This window comes from Triplophysa rosa, linkage group LG18, assembly GCF_024868665.1.
Source record: "Triplophysa rosa linkage group LG18, Trosa_1v2, whole genome shotgun sequence".
Taxonomy (NCBI): domain Eukaryota; kingdom Metazoa; phylum Chordata; class Actinopteri; order Cypriniformes; family Nemacheilidae; genus Triplophysa; species Triplophysa rosa.
In genome coordinates this window covers 841401-863025 of record NC_079907.1, presented here as the reverse complement: position 1 = coordinate 863025, position 21625 = coordinate 841401, and the positions used below count along the sequence as shown (strand labels likewise).

Here is a 21625-nt window from a genome sequence, read left to right as displayed (position 1 = left end):
GCTTGTGACTCCACCCTGTAAATCCTGTTCTGTTTGTCAGTCCTGTGCTTTGTGTTAATCATTTGACTTCATCAGAGTCTTAAATGTGACAATGAACGTTTGCTGAGATGTTTTGTTTATGATGATTGAAGACACCACAGCCGTTCACAAACATTTCCACGTTTCCATAAATACAGATAAAACAGATTTCGTTTCAAACAGCAAAAAAAATCTCACTTAAATTATTCAGCTAAATAAATAAAAGTAATCATAACCAAAGACACAAAACATTTTCAGCACTGAAATAGGTTTTATTTAGACTTTATTAGTGTAACAAATACAAAATCATACTTTATTAAAGTATTTTTAAATGTGATAGTACCAGGCTGTTGTAAAACTATAAACAAAATTCATAAATGAAATTAAACGTTCAGCTCCAATGATCTTCAGCATCATTGTTGGCAGTTATAAGGCTCTTAGTGTTATATTTTTAGATAAAGCTAACACTTATTTGTGTGTTAGATCCCAGGGAACATCTTGAATGCATGGCTTTGAATAAAACCATCTGCCAAACGCAAGAAAAGTAAATGTAGTGTAGTACCGAACCTCTGGTGAGTTTGACTGGAGAGGATTAAACAGGATTACTGAGATCAATCAAGTCATTCTGTCTATCTGAAGTGCAAAATACAGGCAGGGCTGAGAGAACAATTTGGCACATTTGTTTTGAAAAACAGAGGCCGTGGTGATGCAGTAAAAGCCTTTAGCTAAACTGCAAAATACGTTTAAATTAAGAGTTTAAAATGAAACAAAATCAGAGTTGATAGTAAAATGAACATGCAGCAGATTATCGCATTTTTCATTTAAATAACAAAAAGAACATTTAAAGACAATGAAATCAAGAATCTGCTACATTAAAGCTTAAAGGTACAGTTGACCTAAACGTGGAAATTATGTCATCATTTATTCACTCTCACGTGGTTGTAAATCTGTCTGTACAACAGAAGATAGTTTGAGAAATGTCTCAGTGGTTTTGTGTTCATACAATGGAAGTCAATGGGGTTCAGTGTTGTTTGAAAATATCTTCTTTTGTGTTCTGCAGAATAAAACACGAAACTACATCAGAGTGAAAAAATGACCGAACTTTCATTTTCGAGCAATCAGAAAACAAAGATAAGTGTCAGTATTTCTAACGGTAGAGTCTTTATACAGCGTGCGTCATTCACCGGCGATCTGATCAGAAACATTCAAGTAAACTGGTTGATAAAGATCAGCTCTGTAAACATGAGAAACTAAAGAAAAGTCTTACCACGGAGCAAACACAGTGAACAGAAGATATTGCTTTCAATCGCATTCAATGGTCCATCAATCCTGTGAATGAGAGCCTGAGAGTGTGTGTGTGTGTGCGTGTGTGTGCGTGTGTTTCATTTGATTTAGGGCTGGGTGATATAGCTTATTCTCCATATATCTTGATATTTATATTATTGATTCAAAACACAGACTTTCATTTGATTTTGGTCACTAAAACCATCTTTTTAATTCCACAGTCATTGTAATCACATTAATTCAAAATGTTTAATGTGAGTAAAATGTAACTCAAAATGATTTCTCAACTCAAAATTAAAGGGATAGTTCACCCAAAAAATAAAAATTCTGTTATCATTTACTCACCCTCAGGTTGTTCAAAACCTGTCTGAATTTCTGTTCTGCCGAACACGGCTGAAGATATTTGTAAGAATGTCAGTAGCCAAACACATCTCATCCCCCATCGACTCCCATTGTATTTATTTTCCTACTATGGCAGTAAATGGGGGATGAGATGTGTTTGGCTACTGACATTCTTACAAATATCTTCAGCCGTGTTTGGCAGAACAAAGAAATTCAGACAGGTTTGGAACAGTAAATGATGACAGAATTTTCATTTTTGGGTGAAGTGTTCCTTTAAGTTCTCGTTCTTTCATGTGTTAAAACACACAGTTTCAAGCAAACTCGCCTGTGAATGTTTCACCTTCAGTTCTGAGGATCTCGAATATAAACGAATATAAACATTGACACATTGACAATATCAGCAGTAAAATCCGTGTGAATATATGATGAGGTCAGCACATCACCAGCCCTACACGCAGTGAGATTTACAGCAGTGTATGACAGTGTAACCGCTCCAGATTTCATGATGGATGTTGTGTTTCTGTTACACACTTCTGGAGTCGTAGTCTAGGTTTTGTTCTGCGGTTTATTCACGTGGTCCCATCAGGAACCCAAAGAACTTTGTTCTGTTCCTGGTCCACAACAGCCCTGATGTGAGCGCACATTGAGGACAAACTCCCGCCCTGAACCACACCTGCAACACAAACCACACAGCAGTAAATCCTGTTGTGTAGTTCTGTATGAGTGCGTGTGTTGTGTGTGTGTGTGTGTGTGTGTGTGCGTGTGTCAGACCTGTGAAGTATTTGCTGTAGTCTTGTTCAATCCTCTGTGCAGACTCAAACTGCTCTCTGGAATGTTTCTGTGACACTTTCTCCCGCAGGTACACCGGATCTTTCTGCTCCCTGAGCACAGAAAACAAACTCAAGTCGGATGCGTTACTGACTCGTTTGGGTTCCTCCTCATGCCCCGCCCACCACACCTCACAGTTAATGACATCATCACTGAAACATGCTTACACTGCGAACCTGCTTCCCTTCATCTTCAACAGAACCACGTGAAGCATAAACACAAACATGAGTTTGACTCACTTGATCTGTTTGGCGTTTTTGTATCGTATAAAAAGGACGATGGGGTAAATGCTGACGACATGCAGGCGCTCGATGGCGTGAGGTGCGATGTCCAGCAGACAGTGACAGTTCTGAAAGAATGAGACAGAATGATGTCATCTCATTGTGTCCCCAAATCAAAAACAAAAGTTGTATATGTCATAATGAGAAAAAGCTATTTAATCCAAACATCTTGAAGAATTAGATGAGAATGATTCAACACGGTGTCATTTAGTTTTCAGATTCCAGGAGGACATGTTATTGGCAGGTTTTGTGAGAGTTGTGACAGCACTGATGTCTACAGTGACAGAGTACGTCACTCTCACCTTCTCTGAAATTTCTTTAATAGACGCCACTGTGGTCACGTCAAAGTGTCCGCTCCTGCGTTTATAATCGATGAAGAGACAGTCTTTAACTCCTCGCTCAATGGCCTGCTGGGTCGCCTTCATCCCCTCTGCACACAACAGTCATTTTCTATTCAATTACAAGGTTCATATGAATCGAACTAACTAACTGGATTACTCTGTTAAACATCTTTGTTTATGTGTCCCCGAAGAAAGTCACGAGTGTTTGGATCAATTCATTTCATGTATCGTTTGTTTTCATCTTACCAGGTAAACAGCGGCAGTATTTCCCAGGAGCCTCTCTGAGCAGCATCTCTTTGATTGGCTCAACAAGCGGCCCCAATAACAACACCGGCCGTGGATTGGTCGATTCCACTTTCTGCACACGCTGATACGCCGGACTGACGCAATCTGAACACACAGTCACGTGCAAACCCACACAGTGAATGAGATGTGTAAAAGCTGAGGAATAATTTCACAGATCTTCTTCACAAACTAGTGAGTTAGTGATTACTGATGAGGCGAATCGGACTTCCAACGCAGAAAGAAATCGCGCAGACAAGGGTTCCAGATGCCAAGAGTTGAAAAACGTTATTTGCTGGAGCCAACAAAGTGAGACATTCAGAGGTCATCTAACAAGAGCGCACCTGACTCCACACTTTCTACAGAAATCTCAGGTTGTTTTTCATTGTTCACCAATCAGGTTTCACATGACCACAGTACATCTTTTCATTAGCCCGTCCCCTTCTCATTTGCCACCAATCCGGCTTACCTGGCCCATCCATCTTGCGCTCGCCACAGTTAAGATTTTAGTCTCACTTTCTTGAAATGTATTCGTGGCGAGTGCTTCCCAGGATTTTTGAAGACAAACATATATATCATGTACATATCGAACAGCTGCATGATTTACCATTATGTTCTTCACAGTCTTACTCCGGCTAGAACATTGTGAAACAACCCAGAAGCAACCCAGTGTTCGAACTCATACATATATGGTGTGCGCAATAAAATATAGAAATGTCTACGTGTTGTACGTGCATCGTGTTCAAGTGCTCAGATTCATACATGTATGGTGTGCGTGCAGTTTGTGAGGCCTACAGCTAAATCGAACTCGTGCATGAGGCCTATAACTAACTAAATGTGCAATATTATATTAGAAAATCCACCATATTAACTAGACACCATGTACTGCAGCAATGCAGTGGTGCATTCTGGGATTGCCATCACAACAAGCAACACTGGCTTTAAGCCCATTGATGCATGATGATGGTGTCTGAGTCGGCAGCTCACTAGGTGAACATGAGTAATGTTGTGTTTCCTCACCCTCCATGAAGGACACGGAGTCGGTGCTGATGGCGTCAGCTGCAGGAGCGTCCCGACCGTCTCTAGAGCCGCTGCGCTTGTGTTTCAGTTTGCGGCGGAAGAAGGACCGACGAGCCGCCGCAGAGAGCGATTTACCAGAACTGCTCTCATCTTTACTGTCACCGACACTGTACCCACGCTGACAGTCCTGATCCATTCTACACAAACACATTACATGACTTACTTTTTCTTTTATTATTATTCTTATATTATGTCATTTGTAATATTTGACTGTTTTTGCACCTGTTAAGCTATATAAACAAATGTTGATTATTATTATTAATGTTTCACACACTCGTTATATTCTCACACTGCAAACTTGCATGCAAGACGTTTTCAAAAATCAGTGATCCACACGTGAACATGAGATGGACACATACATGCACCTGCTGGGCACGTGTCCGCGCACTAGTTTCTGTGCGTTCTCATCCAGTTGCCATGCCAACCAGTAGCCGAAATTTTCCCTGGGCAGCGTGTCATCCACATAGACAATATCATCTTTCTTGAAGCTTAACTCTTGCTCTGACCCGCCGACGTGGTCAAATAGCGCCCTGAATCACAAACACAGAGAACAGACACCGGGGACGTTAATGTCAGTTGTATTAATAATAATAATAATATGTTTATTTTTTATAGCGCCTTTCAAGAACCCAAGGTCACTTTACAAAGTAATACAAGCAATTGGCAGACATAATACACCAAACAATCAGAGGGAACAATCATACAAACACATTACAAAATGATTTCAGACTCTTAAAGCTCGTACACAACGGGATGATAATCGCACGCGCTTATCGGCATCGTTTTTCGAGGTGTTTTTTGGCGTTCATACCCAAACGATTTTCACCGGCGATGAGCCGGTGACGTAGATGGCGCTTAAAGAAAAACAGAAACACCCCGGTACACAAGGTGGCGCTGCGCAACTTTATGCTTCTGACACACGATTGTCACACAGAAGAATTTCCTCTTCGTCAAAGTGTGCTCGGGCAACCTGTTTTGTGCCTGAGCTCCACCAAGTGGTGTTTTACTGTAACTTCAGCAGCTCCAGGCATGTGAACAAAAGCGTCGATCTCACTGGTCGGCCAGCGTCAAACCAAAAAAAACGAGCCCGAGGCGTTTTAAAAAAAAGACCCTTTTACGCACGGCGTTTTGCGCGTGGGTGTGCACACTCACACTGGCGCCCTTTGTTTAGTCACGAGGCGTTAAACGTCGACGATAAATACGCGCGATTATCATCCCGGTGTGAACAAGCCCTTAATCCGCAAAACCAGTCAACGACAGCATTTCTTCTAAGCAGAGCAAAATCAAGGCAAACATGAAGCATCACAGACACACAGGAGCGATCGTCACCTGATGTAAAAACCATCTCCAGGTGCGTCTTTGATTTTTCGGAAGTGTTGGGGTCGGCTCTGGGCCGTGAGGGTGACGCTCTCGGCTGGTTTCAGGATCTCCAGGTACACCTCCTCAGCAGTCTTATTCTTCAAGCTAACAGAGTTGCACTGCGCACAGGAAATGACATCACAGCATACCATGGTCATAGTGGAAGTGACTCTTTCAACCAGCTCAAACGTATGGTCAGACTGATATTTGTACCTCCAGTAGAATGTCTCCGGGCTGCAGGCCGTCGGCTCCTCTGGCAGGACTGTCGTCTTCTAAGCTTTCCACGAACACTCCCGTCAGATTCCCTCCGCAGATCTTCAGGCCCAAATCCACCCGAGTCTTCCTCACCGTCACCGTCCTCGGCTCCGCCTGCTTCCTGCCTTCACTCCGATCCCTGGCCAATCACAAGCTCAGTCAGAACAAATCAAAGCGGTGGGCGTGGCCAGAACACAGCATGAATGCGTTTAGTACCCTCTGTGTGGGCTGGATGTGGGCGTGGTCTGTTTGGAGGGCGGGGATTCCTCATCATGTTCACTGAGTGTGTCTTTTGAGTGTGTGTCGGGCGTACCCGGGGTTGAGTGAGAACTCGCAGAGGATTCCATCCTGGAGCTGACACCAAAAACAGATCAGATCCAAAACTGGAATGAGCCGAATTGCGTGCGAAAGAACCAAACCCAATGTAAGCAAAGGATTGTAATATGCTGTGAATGCTCTCATGTGATATGTGTACCCGGATCGAGAGGGATTGCCCAGCTGGTACATGTGAGGGTTGTATTGCGCCAGTATGGTGATGGTATCACACTGCTGACCAATGATGAGTCTCGCCTGCTGCTCGGTGGCGTTCCTCAGATTAATGCCATTGAACTACACGCACAAACACACTCACGTGTGACTTCCATTAAAAAACAGCTTCATTTCTCTCCGTGTGTTTTTACAAACCTCCAACAGCTGATCTCCAAACTCCAGGTGGTGCTGCTGAGCAATGCTGCCTCCCGTTACCTTAGAAACGAAAATGCCTCCATTCTCCCCGCCCACGATGGAGATGCCCAGAGGCTCCGCCCCTTTAGGGATAGTGACACAGCGCGGCTCCTCTATGTACGGCCTAAAACCAAAAGAAAAAGCGGGTTTAATTTTGGGCTTCGTCAGTACCAGGACGTTAATGATAACAGGATAACAGGAAAGTTGAAAAGGAAGAAAAGCAGAACTGCCTAAAAACGGTTCTCTTATAACCGACTACGATAGTTCATCATTTTTCCTCATCCTGCAGTGGACAAACCTCAAGGTCCGTAAAGAGGCGAACGTGGACCTCTGAGCTCGAGGAATCTTCAGGTGACACCTGTTACGTAACGCACATCTGGAGCCGGAAGGAGACAAGAGAAACAGGGTGGAAGAGAAAGAGACCGGAAGGAGAAAAGACGATGTCAGGCAGGAAAGAGTCTCTACCTGTCTCTCCTCCGCTCACCCGTCTGCACAGGACTGAATAACGCTTTGCTCTGGGTGAAGATGGAGCCCTGTGATTGGCTGCTGCTGAAGGAGGCGGCGTCTAGAGGAGAAAGGGGCGGGGTTGCGAGAGTGGGGCTGCTGCAGTCGGAGTGAGACAGAGAACCTGAAACACAAAGACAACAAAAACACACTCGTACAAATGGCCTTTTACTCGTGAACTTCCTTTGGATTTGTACCATAATGCACTTAAATACACGAGTTACAAAATAAACAGAACGTATAATAAGTAAATAACTCTCTCGCACCTCTGTCAGATCCCTGAGAGCGCGTGTAACGAGGGGTGGACGGGATTTTAATACGCTGCCCCTGAGACAAACCTACAGACAAAACACACAGATGTCAAACTCTGGTGACCGACTGACAAGAATTCCTCACGGACTTCAGATGAATCACAGATTACTGCTGATAGTTTTCCAGTCAAGGGTTTGAGCGTGACCTTGTCTGGCGCTGGAGGGCAGAGAGTTGGTGCTGTGTTGTACGGCTCCACGAGGGTTATCCAACAGGTCCGCAGAACGCTTGTGGTTGAGATCCACGCTCCAGCAGCCCTGATGCTGTGGACTGAAGTTCAACACACAGAGACAGAGACTCACAATCTCACACAATCAACACGTGTCACAGGAAAGTGTGTGAGTGTGTGGACATGTTTTTATATCCCGGTGGGGACCAAAACCTGAATGCACAGTCACTGTGGGCACAAAAGCTTATAAATTGTACAGAACAATATTTTTTGAAAATCTAAAAATGCCAAAAGTGTTCTATGATCTTTAGGTTTAGGGATAGGGTTAGGGATAGGGGATAGAATATACAGTTTGTACAGTATAAAAACATTACGCCTATGGACTGTCCCCACAGAGATAATAAACCAGACGTGTGTGTGCATGTGTGTGTGTGCGCGCGTGCGTGCGTGTGTGTGCGTACGTGTGTGTACCTGACTGGAGAGTGTGTGTGTGCTGGAACAGAAGGCGAGTTAGTGGTTTTGACACAGTGACTCCAGGCCGTGTATACTGGATTCCTCATCACCGCCGTAACAGCGGGGTATGGCGAGAGAGTCCTGGGAGAGGTGTCTAAACGCAACACAATTTCAACACCAAATAAAATGTTTTTGTTATTTTTTTATAAATCATTTAGAGAAAGTTTGTGACATTCATCAATTCTGTTAGTGGGCAATACGGATTAAACAACACTGGTTCTTCATGTTTTTACTGAATGTGTTTGTGAAGGAACGTCACACAGGAGTTTTGGGTAAACACAGACTGGCGGCATGTGTTGGCGGTGTTAAACTCACGTGCATGAGCAGATGAGAATGCGGCACTATGCCGATTTGAACGGAAAGGTGAGAAGCGTACCAGGTCCACGGGCTCGGGAGACTGTTCATCATTAGAGAAGCTCTAAACGAGAGACTGAAGGGTTAAAGCTGAACATTCTGAACCGTGTGTACATGACGCTAGCGTGTCAGAGGTACCGTACCTGCGGACATGGCATTTTAAGGGGCGTGAGACTGCGGCGCTGGGCGGGTGCCGAGTTGGGTCTCGCTCGTCTCACCTCGTGTTCAGACACCTCCTCTGTGAACGCTGAGCCCTGGACAACATTCCCATTGCGGTCCCGCCCTTCGACATCAGGAGCGGTTTTGTCTCCGACAGAAGGCGTGGTCTGAACGGGCGTGGTTGGGGGCGAGCCAGTGGTGATGGTGGAATCGGATGCTGAGCTCCCCTGCGCCTTGTGCTTGAATTTGAAGGAATCGCTGCGTTTGGGGGGGTCGGGGGGTCTCTGCGGCGGACCCTCTGACCACGAGCTCTGAGGGGAATGTGTGGACATCTGAGACAAACTGAGGTAGTCCAGCTTAGACGGTGTCTCCGGCCTTTTAAACACGTCGGTATCAAATATCGACTTCCTCTTTTGCGGAGTCTTGAAAATGGAGAGCGGTGGGTCTGCGGTCGTCATGGCAACAGCCATCACTTTAGGCCAGGTGCCGCCGCTTTGCTTCTGGGGGACGCATCTCCTGTCCTGAGCCATCACGCGGTCGCCGGGGGAGATGGGGTGAAGGGTCAGGGGGCGTTTAGGGTTGGGATGAGAACAGCAGATCTCGTGATAGGGGTCGGGGCGATACAGAGGCTGGCCGCGGTCGCTTTCCACGTCGCGGGTGGGGCTGTACAGGTCCTTATGGGTGGAGTGGCTGCTGATTGGCTGTTTCCTGCAGGGCCGCAAATGATCGGCTGAGGTCCTCTCGCAGTCCCGCTCGGAGATGCTCTGACCAGACCAACTATGAGGAAAGACCTGGAACACGACAAGAAACCAGATGTGTGGACAAATAAACATCAAATCTGCTCTTGAATGTCTCATCCAATCAGAGTTGAGTCCAAACGAATTGAAAGCACTGTATACACTGATGTCAGACAGTTTATCAGACGTCATGTGTTATGATTAAAATACTTGAATTCGCTGCAGTTATATAAACTGTTAAGCAATCATGCTCAATAATGTTTTAGTTTTAGTTCATCTCACCTTGAGAATAGAGACAGACACTGAATCTCGACAGCTGTGCAGGAGGTCCTCACACTCGCTCAGAGATTTATTATCCAGTGAAATGCCATTGATCTGAAACCGATCACAGTCAAATACATATAAACTTCTTAAAGAGACAATACACACAGAAATAAAAGAGTATCAGCAGCCAATCAGATTTGTTCTGGCCAGATGACATCAGCTGTACACTCACATTGAGAAGTCGGTCACCGGGACACACAGAACCGTCTCTGGCTGCCGGACCGCCGGGAGAAACAGACGAGACGAACACGCCACTCTCCAACCCAACACCACAGTCTGAACGACAGAGAGAGAGAGGAAAATGTGTTTACCATATTCGTCTGAAAATCTTTTTTGTGAAAAATCTAAACAGGTGACCTGACCTTTGTGACCTGCGAGCGTGAGATGCACAGAAGTGACCATTCTTCCTCCTAGAGACCTCCGTCTGCAGACCACCATGTTGATAACTCCACCCCCACCGAAGACCGCCTTAATCACCTGCTTTCTGTCCTTATTGGCCAGATCCACATCGTTCATCTTCAGCAGCCAATCATTCACCCTGCGGTAAAAATGACATCGCTTATAAACACACAGGTGACAGAATACCGCACACTAGGACCGGAACATATATCACTGCTGTCAGATCTCCATATTTTCATAAATCATTGCTATTGGTCAACCTTCACATCTGTCTGTGGGTTTTGCAAATATTTAACCAGTACACCTTTTCTAAAAGGAAAAATTTTGGCTTCTAAATAGCCAAAAATAACCCAAAATAAATGATAAATCAGCTGAAATATTGTGACTCTTGATGTAACGGGGATATAAATATCTTTGGCTATATTTCCCAGCCGTACCTACCTTAACCTGCCCTCTGCAATACTTCCTTTGTCCACCTTGCTCACAAATATCCCATAATCCCCGGGTAAGTACGGATCGCTCATGCCCTCCGCAATATCAAACCCCAGAGCATTCAAATCCATGTCGTCCTATGAGATGTTGTAGATGAGACAGTACGTGAGTTTAAACATGTGCCGTACATTCCGAGGTTAGCCTTTAACCTTACCGTACTCACCGAACATCTCTCAAACTCAACCGTCTCCGTCTCCCACTCCAGAGAGTCTGTGTCTATAGCCGAGTCATGAGAACTATGAGCCATCAACTGACGAAAACGTGCCTCCTGCTGCATCTGCTCATCCATACACTCCCTGAAGAGAACAGTGACATCTGCAGTGAGTTTCCACCCTTCCAGTAACACATCTGAAGAAAAACCTTTTGAAAAAAAAGGTGTTCATGCAACTTAAGGGGCCGTTCACATTTCACGTCTTTTGCGCACGCATTCATTCACGCATGGAGATGAAAATATTTCAACTTTTCAGGAAGTTGCGAGCGCACCGCAGGTCATGTGACAAGAACCAACCAATCAGCTTCACCTTTTGTGGACCAATAAGGACATGGAAACACAGATGATCACAGCCAAGGCTGTCACGATTATGACATTTGGCCGACGATTAATTGTCTATGAAATAATTGCGATTATGGCGATTAATTGTCTGTTTTAAGGCTTTAACAATATAACTATTAATGACACTTAATTTATTCAATGAAGAAAATATATACTTTAGAAATGGGAAAAGTTTGTAAATAACTAATATTATTAACGGTAGAGTGACTTCAACAGAGAAGAGCACTAAGAGTCTTGAGCACTAAAATATGAGGGTCTGGCTGTGTAGATGGATGCAGCGATTACCCAGGTTCACTATTAACCGCACTTAAAAACCTCACGGTTAATTAATCGTAAAGGCTCCATTACACCGCATGTTTCTGTTGCACGGAACGGAAACGTAGCAACTTGCACAAAATGAAATCAAAGTTACACCAGTGTGCACCATCTTAAAGAGCCGTGCTTATCAGAGACACGGAGGCCACGACACACACAAGATTAACTCCAATCTTACCTGTACATTCACTATCAAGGCCGTGGCGGTGACAGTTGAGCTTTCAGTGCAACTTAAACAAACAAAGCGGCATGTAAGTTAACGGAGTCGCACACCGGACGAGAAGCGTCGCGTGGAGGACGGCTCACAGGATGAGTACATTCTGTATGCGCAAGCTCAAATTCAAAGTCTACGCCTGACGCAAGTTGAACCAATTGAACTTATTTGTTGTTATTATTTAGCGCATAGGCTCAATATCACGTTGATAAATCCATTATAGTTTGCTGTAAAGGAAAACAGTGGGGAAACAAAAAGCATGTGATCCGTTTAAAGCGACAGCAGCATAATACATATCTCAGTTTTAATGCTCATCAAACAACAAAAAACGAAGACAAAACACGCTCACTGCTCCTGACTGATCAACTTTAATAACTTTCATATGGTTTAATCTATATTTTATTATAATGTGAAGACAATGAAGTGTTATTTTACATTTGACGCCTTTATTCAGTTTCTGTACCTGATAACCACAGTTAGACCAACCTGAAACACACAAAAGCACTGTTCATTTTATTTGTGTGTTTGCTTTATTACATTTATTTGTGCTACTGCTCATAATTTGATAATTTGTTCTAATTTTATTACTAACTGATTGACTACTATTATTAGAGTTGGGCTTATAGTTTTATGGTATTATGGGCTTACTTATTAAGATTGCAATAGGGTCTAATTGTCAAACACGTAAACATGTTACTTTATTAAATAAAAACTCCAAGCTTTGGATTGAGGTAGGCCTGCTATTTTTATTTGATGAAAAAACTTTCTGACGGAAATAACTTTGCCGGTTCTTCTGTGTTTTCGTTTTGTCATCATTTGTTAATTATTTCAGTTTTTTTCTTGCCTGTTTATTTTATGAAACGAACTGAAATGAGCATCCCTAGATGAGATGATTATTTAATAATTGTGACAGCATAAATACATCTAGTAGCAGATAATATCCTCCTCATCTTAACGGCAAGCGTGGCCCATGGTTGCTTAGCAACGGCAGACACCAGGTGAGCGCGAGCTCCCAAACGCTTTGGACAAAAGGGGAAAGCGGCGCAAAATCTCAGTGTGTGTGTGTGTGTGTGTGTGTGTGTGTTCATATCAGTGTTTTCTGTTCATTCAGACTCACTTGAGCTCCTTCAGCTCTCGCACCGCATCGTTCTTTTGTTTGCGCAGGTCGTCGAGGTTACGCAGCGCATCAGCAAGATCACTCACGGCTCGGTCGCGCTCTCTCCGCAGTTTATCACACAACGTCCTGACACACAAACACAGGAGAACAAATCTTGTTAGTTCTTCGCATCGGCTCTCTACAAACCGCTGATGGTGTTTTACTTTGACGGCCGCGATGATGCTCATTGGTTTACCGTATGCTCTCTCTCTCCGCGACGATCTTGTCTCTCTCCTGGAAGGCCCAGTCTCGACGACACTTTGCGACCTCGGCGTCCTGCACGGCCTCCTGCAGCTCCTCAGACACGGCTTCACACTGCTTCCTCAACACCTCCAGCTCTTTACTCACCCGCTCCATGTCCAGCGTCGCGCTGTCCTGCTTCTACAGACCGACAGAGAGAACACGCGAGATCAATTCAGTCGCTGAACGCTCTCTGTCGGATCACCGGAAGACGTTCTGACTCTTGATTCACGTCACCTGTCTGGCCTGATAGTATTCTCTCAGCAGCTGGTCTCTCTGGATGATAGCTTCCGTTCTCTCTTTACGGGCCACGTCTCGTTCTTCTCGCACCGTCTCGATGTCCCTACAGGCCTGGCTCAGCTCTTTCTGCGTCTCTGCCTTGTCCTGAACCTCGTGACAGTACTTCTCCAGCAGTTCCGTCTTCTCGCGGATGGCTCGGTCTCGATCCAGCAGAGCGGAGTTCAGTTCCTGCACACGACACGGGACCACGTTCTTCCCATCAGAGTATATTCACCAAATAAAAGTGCATAACAAACATCATTTCATTTGAATCCACAGGTGTGCGTGCGCGACCTGTCGGAGCGCCTCCATCTCCTCGCTCGCCACTCTCCTCGCGCTGGACGTGTTCTTGAGTTTGGCCTCGGCCGCTTCTAAACCGCTCTGAAGTTTATCCACCTCTTTGATGACCTGATCTCTCTCGCTCATGATCAGCCGGTACTCGCTCAGCACGGAGTCTCTCTCCTCCTTCAGTTTCTCGGCGTCCTTCACGGCCTTCAGCTGTAGGGTCTTGTGACGTGTGCTCTCCATCTGCAAACGCTCCGTTTCTCTCAGCAGGTCCTCGTTCTGAGCCGAGCGCTTATTCAGCTCCTGCTGGACGTTCTCAAACCTCAGAGAGAAAACAATCGGACGTTCATTTATGCACCGTATATCCAAATGAGTGTTGTAAACAGATCATTTCATTATGCGTTCCAAAATGCTGAGATAAAACAAAGAGATTTGTTCTACTTTTCGACCGCTAACAGGGATTACAAGTGAAAAAGTTTCAAAGGAAAAGTGCCCTATGAGAGCAGAAAGGGTATTATTTGGGAAAAAAAATAAAAAAAGAGTCTGATGGTTTGGTACCTCATGACAGAAGTGCTGTACTGTTGTTGGAAATGAAGCGTTGAATCTCTCTGCTTCAGAAGAACGTCCAGCTGTTTCTGCAGGCGTCTGTTCTCCTCCTCCACCTGCTCCAGACGACTCAGGTCTGCGCTGTGATTGGCCGTCTTCTCGTTGTGTCGTTTCCTCAGGGCGTCGTTCTCCTGCTTCATCACCTCCAGCTTGCTGAGGGCCGCGTCATAGAGTTTGTTGAGAAGGTCAGAGGAACCGTTCTCACGCATGACCTGCGACAAACAGAATGACCTGTGACCTCAAAGAAAAAACTGAACCTACAATCTTCATGTGAGGTGATTTTAAAGATGGAGCTGTTGAAGAGAGAGGCAGTCTGGTTTTTGCTTAGACCTCGTCCACTATATTCTCTTCCCTCATCTCTTCATCATTAATAGATCAAAAGCTTTTTGAGTCCAGCGAGTCTCATATAAGAATCAAACACCGACAGAGAGAGACGGAGCAGAACGTCTGCTTGTTTGCATACTAATAAAGTAAAGATATTCTGAACATAGAGTGAACACATTACACTGTAAATATTTAAAAGATAAAAATGTATTTATTTTGGCTTAACATTTGGATTATGAAGACATGACCGGAGGTTCAAGACCAGACAGAAGGACCATGAGAATGGATCTGGGTTTCTGTAAGTGTCACCTGTTGCTGCTGCAGGCGCATGTCTGCGACCTCTCTCTGGTCGCTGTCATGGATACGCTGCAGCTCGTCGCAGGTCTGCTGCAGCTGCGAGTGCTGTTGCAGGAGCAGCGTGTAGTTCTGCTTCATGGCCTCTGACTCGTCCCGCAGCTGAGCGTGTTCACAGACCGCACGACCGTGAAGAGTACTGGCCGAGAGAGAGCGAGAGATGCATGAGTGTTTGCTAAATGGATAAATGTACGAATCTGAATCTGCAAAGACAGCGCAACAGAATGACGTGTTATCAAAGAGACGTGAGAAAACACTTCTAGCATGTAAATGATGCCAGGTTTGTTTCTCCTTCACTAACTACAGTTTTTGGTTCTTTGCCTTGCTTATTTTATTCTGTAGACCGGCTTCGATGCAATGTGCACTGTGAAAGGAACAAAATCAATCAGATTGACTTGATTTCTGGATTTTCTATTATTCTATTATTCTCCAATTCTCAGTATTTTCATCACATTCGTTTCACACTTTAAACCATAAAATTCAATGAAGCTAAAACATGATGCTGATCTTCATGTGACATCCCCGGCATCTCTAATCTCTGCTGTGTGCGCGCAATCCGACCAGATGTTACCTTGACTCCAGCAGCCAATCAGAGCCTTTCACAGCGAAACAAATGAGCACACATCCTTCTGTCAGCTGATCCTCTCACAATAACACACACCAACCCTTCACACACTTCAGTTCAGGCAGAAATGAGCTTAACAAACCCTGTTACCGCAACCTATGGTCTGCAGCAAACTAACTCAAACAGTCTGCTGTGGTGCATTATGGGTGGAGAGCTCACTGGTAGTACTCTGCGTCCCTCGCGGCCTCTTCACATCTCTTCAGGGTTTTGGTGTGCTGGTTTTGAAGAGACTGTAGATCTGACATGGCCTTCATACACTGGAGCTTCAGACGCTCGTAATCGTGACCCGACTTCACGCTCGGCCTACACACACACACACACACACGCGCGCACACACATACACATGCTCAGTCTGTTGTTTCCAGTGAAATGTGTGATGGGTTTTATGAGGTCTATCAGCATTCAGCTGAAAACACCCAAAAAGAGAGCAAAAGCATCATTTATGAAATAATAATGAAAGTAAACATACTTTATTTATATATATATATATATAAAGCACTCTATGCAGTCTCTCTCTCTCTCACACACACACACACACACACACACACGTTGGAGTGGAGCTGCAGTGTCTTCTTCTCACATCCTGAGCTTTGGTACCGTACCTGCAGTCATCAAAGGTTGTACCGGGTGAGGAGAGGGCGAGTCTTTTCCGTAAGTCATCTCTCTCACGGGTCACCTGTCTGAGCTGGAGGATCACAGTCTCCAGTTTCTCACTCATCCCGTGTTTGTCCAGGTGTACAGGAGGCGGGGAGGATGCTGCGCAGATAGACACAGGTGACGACTTCGGATTTGTTTTTAAATGCTCAGAGAGTCCTGTCGCTAACTTTCTAAAGATGGCAGACAGGAGCTGTCAGATGTGTATACTTCAGTCATGTCTGGTGTATTTTCTTTTTACAGATGTTATAAATAAGACATGATTTCATCTGGGCCACCAGATTAACCAGAACACAACACAAGAGTCTGTCTGCTTTCACAAGTCTAATGGACAGAAGAGTTCCAGCTCCTGCTGCGGTCTACTTTTAGTCAGAAGACAGATTATTCAAGAACTTCTCACATTTATCTGCACATGATTAAAGTTTACATCTTACTTAGAGAAATGACCTTTGTAAAAGTTCTTCCCTTCCTTAATCTAAACATGAAAATCGATTCATATACAACATTCACTGAAGGGTGAATCACATGACATCCTTCATGAACGTGTCTGGGTCTGTCTCGCACACTCAGCACATAGACTGTAAAAAACAACTTAAAAACTTAAGTTAAAAAGCTTTATTACATTTTTAAGTTACATCAAATTAGCTTTAAAAGTCAATTTAACTTGAATTATATTGAACTGACTTCATAATCTAACTCAATTTTTTAAGTTAGTTCTATAATATATGTTTAAGTAAAGTTGACTCATAAAGCTAATTTTGAGTCAACTTAAAAACTTAATAAAGCTATAATTGGTGAATATTTTTTACAGTGTATAGCTACATTCAAAAGCATAAACCTCATGCAAACCTTCCTGCAAAATTTGAGCACCTGCACTTTTTAAAGACACTGTTGCCCAGTTTCACAGACGAGGCTTAAGACTAGTCCCAGACTAAAATGAAAGTTTGAGCGGTCTTAACTGAAAATAAATTGCCCTGTCATATCTTAAAACAGGGGTCTTCAACTACTTTTCTTTGAGGGCCAGATTCCAGAAGTATAAATAGGATGCGGGCCAGTTTTTTACCATATCCTCATTTCTACTTTTATTTTGTATTTCTGTTATTTATTGCATTTCGTTCCTTTTATACTGTTTTTGTTGCTGTTACATACTGTATAGGTCATGTATTAAAACATGCACACAAATATTGCATACAGTATTTTTCCCTAATCAAGATATTTAATTAAAAGGGATATTGTCTTTTTAATTGAATTTTATATTCCTTAATGCGTTAGTTTACCCAAAATATAAATTGCTGTTTATTTACTTACCCACAGTCCCCCAGTACTTCCAAGATGTGGGTGGCATTTTTTTTTCAAGAAGATATTTGGTTGAATTAATGAAAGTGTATGATAGTGAGACCCACAGTTTGAGAAGCCAAAGCTCTGATCTAAAGGTCCATGCATCGCACATCATGGCCGCTCTGCAGAGGTAAGGGATGTTTTTACACTTATCCTCACAGAAAACCCCCGCTGGTGCACAGCATGTTGTATTTCTAGCTCTGCTTTTTACATTTTCTATTTAAAGTATTGCAATATATCACAAATGTGTATCGTATCGAAATACATAGCAATATATTTTATTGTGACCCATCTATCGTGATATGTGTCGCATCGGGAGGCACTTGCCAATACACAGCCCTAATATTTATATATATATTTATATATTCTCCGTCTTATCCTTAAATTTGCTCTTTTTATTTGATAAATAATAGATTGTCTGTAGATTGCCTGAGCCTCACAACAAGCATTTTAAAGTACATGTACATAATGTACATGACACTTGAAACATAAAGAGAGCGAGAGAGGTAGAGAGACACTCACCAACACTGCTGAGTGAACTGCTGCTCTCCGAGTCAGACGGCATGGCAGACAGAACGCTGTGCGTGGAACCTGAGTCAAACAAACAAACATCGACACTTTCTTCATCATCAGTGTATCTGAGTATAATCATCATCAGTATCTGAGAATAACCTCATGGACAAACACAAACGCATAAAGAGAGACACGCAAACACACACGGGCCTCCAGCTGTATGTGAGTAACTCAAGCTGATAATTGGTCTTCAACGGAGACTCAGTTTTCCTCTCAGGACGGGTTTGTTTGTTTACTCATCCCATTATTTGTAGGGATGCACCGATATGTCAATTTTGGCCGATAACGATAACCGATAATTCTTTAACATTGGAAGCCGATAACCGATATACAGTATCTAAATATGAATATAAAATTCTCTAATACTGACTAGTGAACAACTGCTTTTATTTGATAACATTCACTGCAGAAAAACAAAGTAACCATTAGTTCTCTTTTCCCCCTGAAAATCATGTACCAACTTTACACTAGTTAACGATTCTTTAACCTTCAAACTTTTCTGGTATATCCTTTATTGGTAACACAATAATAGAATAAGGTGGTAGTAATAATAATGCTGTAGTTATTTCTGTAGTCTTTATTTCCTTTTGAGGTTTGGACTTTTTTTCACTGAAATAAATGTTTTTATTACAGGGAGTTAATGTACCGGAAAAAGGTACCGTTTGGTACCGGCACCGAATTCCAGGTACCGTATCGGTACCGGCTATAAAGTGAACGGTACCCAACTCTAGTTGAGACAGGAGGAGCACAAACCGCCCCCAGTTATGGGACACATCAGTGATCATTCACACTAAACAACATGCTCTTAAAGAGATGTGTATTGATCATCACAGATCTCTCGTGTGTGTGTGTGTGTGTGTGTGTGTGTGTGTGTGTGTGTGTGTGTGTGTGTGTGTGTGTGTGTGTGTGTGTGTGTGTGTGTGTGCGTGTGTGCGTGCGTGTGTGCGTGTGTGTGCGTGTGCGTTCGATCAGCAGTGCTTCATTAACACACTTTAAACGCTTCACATCAGTCTGAAGAGCTGAACTGCCGTGACAGTTTTAGGATGCAAACCAACATGTATTTTAAGCTCATAAAGGCAGTAACATAAGTTTTATGACCTTCATTTGATCCAGCATCAAGCCACATTATTTCATCGACTGCAGATATTCCTGGTGTACGGTTAAATCTCTGCACATCTCATGAGCGTTTCTGACCACAGGAATCTTACAAACATCTGTAACACATTTACTGTGTGATGTTTCTCTCAGCAGATTTACACAAGAGGTCACGAACCGACTGATCATGTGTAATATAGTGACACATATCAAGAGAACATGTGTGTAATGATATATGCGAGCGACATGAAAAACACTTTCAGCTTCCCACACATGGGATTTATATCAAATAAACACTTGCCACATCAGAGCCGTTAGCATAGACATACACGTTCAATAATCATAGTTATTATGACTTCACTGACTTACTTTATGATGTTTTAATATTCAATATTTTAATATTCACAAATGCATTTTAGAATATGAAATATTTGTTGTGTCAAGCAGTGAGACCAGACTACAGCCTGACATGTTTTACTTCATCGTTTACAACTAGGGATGCACAATGTATCGGCCACCGATATTAATCGGATTAATTTAACACCATCGGCATATCGGTTTATTAACGAACTGCATGTCTGAATAATCCAACGTTTTTCTCTGAGCAAAATAATTAAATAGCAACAGCACAGACTTTATATAAGTTTATTAAAGAAATGTTCAATGTTAAATCATGAGTTAATGTTGTGAATGGATGAATGAATGGATGGATGAATATTGTCAATATCATGTTGTCTTATTGTATTTTTATCTTAATTTGTGCCTCTCTTAAAATGTTAAATGGATCCAATTCATGTTCAGTCAAATTAATTTAATGCATAAAAAACTAACTAGTGTTGTAAAGTACTATGCAATTGCCCAATATCTGTATTTGAGGATAGTTGTTTGTTAAAATCGGTATCGGCCAAAAAAAGTCCTATGGGTGCATCCCTATTCACAACTTTATTAAATAAGATTCCCCATAATTTATTAATGAATAAACACACATAAAATTGAGACACTCAAGTGCAAAAAAGCAAAGAGATAGAAAGACAGAAGAGACGGACATATAAAGACAAGTATAAACAGACAAAGATAAATAGATTATATAGATTAAGACAAAGTTAGAAAGAAATATGAACAGACAGACAGACAATATATTTGTTGTTTCGTGTGTAATCATTCGCACGCTGGTTAAATGACATTTCTGTCCCCTGTTTATTTGTATATTGCTGTAATAAAACTACAGTCAAACTAAAGTGATTTCATGAGTTCACAGGAATGTTCTGGATGTTTTTACCCGTGTTGAGCTCGTCCACAGGCAGCACAGAGCTGAGCAGAAGCGGCTGGGTTTTCTCCAGAGCCCAGCAGAACTCCTGGAAGTGATCTCTGTCCTTCTTCTCCACCAGCATCTTGACGAGCAGACGGGTCTTCTCCGCGCTGCCGCTGCAGTTCTGCTCCAGCTCGAGCCGCTCGGCCGGGCTCAGACTACCGGACCGGACCAGCAGCTCCAGAACCCGGTCCACATCTGTGACGCAGTCCGACAACTTCTGCTGGACCTGCTCTAACAACTCGATGTGCTTCGGATCCATCGCTACAGAAACGAAAGCACCGCAGCTCCCGTTAAAGAGTTTTTCGCGTGAAACTGAAAGAAACAAGAAGCCATATTTGTGGAGTTTCAACGGACTCAAATGACTTTTCCCTCGGTTCGGAGAGTATCACATCTTTGCTTGTTTTCTGTTTCCGGTCGCCTGAAGGTGGCCTGACGGAGCCCGACACTTTAACTCGCTTTCGATCATGATTTTATTTGTTATAAAGTTTGAGAGTCTGTCAGAAAGTCCCGTGAATCTTCTGAGGGACGAGCTCCGCCATGACTCCACCACTCCGCCGCTGCTATCATCTGCCAATCAAAACAAAGCAGCGGGAGGAGCGTAAAGACGAGGGCGGGACTTCGGTGTGTCATTCACACCGCATAGACAGGAGGAAATGAGGAGAGGGCGGGTCTTTAACTTGCCAATCAAACCGGTTTAACGAGATGGAGTCGAGAGAGACAGAGAGAGGCGGGGTATGTGACGCGGTGCACTTGGGCGTTCACTACCAAGTTGTTGTTGCTATGTTTGCATAATAATTATACATTATTTATTTATCTGTTAACAAAACGTTACATTTTTTCCAAATAAAAAAAAAATATATATTTAGAAAACTGCAGCGTCATGTGACGTCTTGCGCCATAAACTAGTTTCCTTCTATAAGTACAAAACACGCGTATTTCATGACCTTTT

At 43.3% G+C, this 21625-nt stretch overlaps 1 protein-coding gene across 3 annotated transcripts; it reads right to left on the bottom strand.

The window, feature by feature from the left end:
* Positions 1–1844: 1844 nt before the first annotated feature.
* Positions 1845–21499, bottom strand: dlg5b.1 (discs, large homolog 5b (Drosophila), tandem duplicate 1). 3 transcript variants are annotated; one of them, XM_057358895.1, is made up of 34 exons: positions 20644–21499; positions 18219–18287; positions 16307–16460; positions 15864–16007; positions 15035–15218; positions 14354–14613; positions 13805–14117; positions 13469–13699; positions 13188–13372; positions 12953–13078; positions 10917–11049; positions 10703–10830; positions 10234–10400; positions 10035–10138; positions 9821–9913; positions 8786–9592; positions 8604–8706; positions 8247–8382; positions 7755–7876; positions 7564–7635; positions 7259–7421; positions 7092–7169; positions 6755–6917; positions 6546–6679; positions 6287–6424; positions 6029–6209; positions 5786–5934; positions 4816–4986; positions 4397–4593; positions 3341–3484; positions 3056–3183; positions 2712–2821; positions 2416–2525; positions 1845–2317 (listed from the first exon to the last, which is right to left on the bottom strand). In XM_057358895.1, exons 1-34 carry the CDS (start codon positions 20933–20935, stop codon positions 2214–2216), a joined length of 5793 nt encoding a protein of 1930 aa, XP_057214878.1. In that variant the 5' UTR covers positions 20936–21499; the 3' UTR covers positions 1845–2213. The 3 variants fall into 3 exon arrangements, with proteins under 3 accessions (XP_057214878.1, XP_057214877.1, XP_057214879.1); XM_057358894.1 differs by having other exon boundaries at positions 10225–10400; positions 20644–21498; XM_057358896.1 differs by lacking the exon at positions 7092–7169 and having other exon boundaries at positions 10225–10400; positions 20644–21362.
* Between the last annotated feature and the right edge of the window lie 126 nt (positions 21500–21625).

Bases quoted from the DNA above. Each gene is read 5' to 3' on its own strand.
- dlg5b.1 (XM_057358894.1), bottom strand. From the start codon at position 20,935: ATGGATCCGAAGCACATCGAGTTGTTAGAGCAGGTCCAGCAGAAGTTG. The intron at 7,422-7,563 runs GTGCGAGAGAGT...TTTGTGTTTCAG, and splicing joins CTCTCAGGGATCTGACAGAG to GTTCTCTGTCTCACTCCGAC. The intron at 5,935-6,028 runs GTACAAATATCA...TCCTGTGCGCAG, and splicing joins CCGGAGACATTCTACTGGAG to TGCAACTCTGTTAGCTTGAA.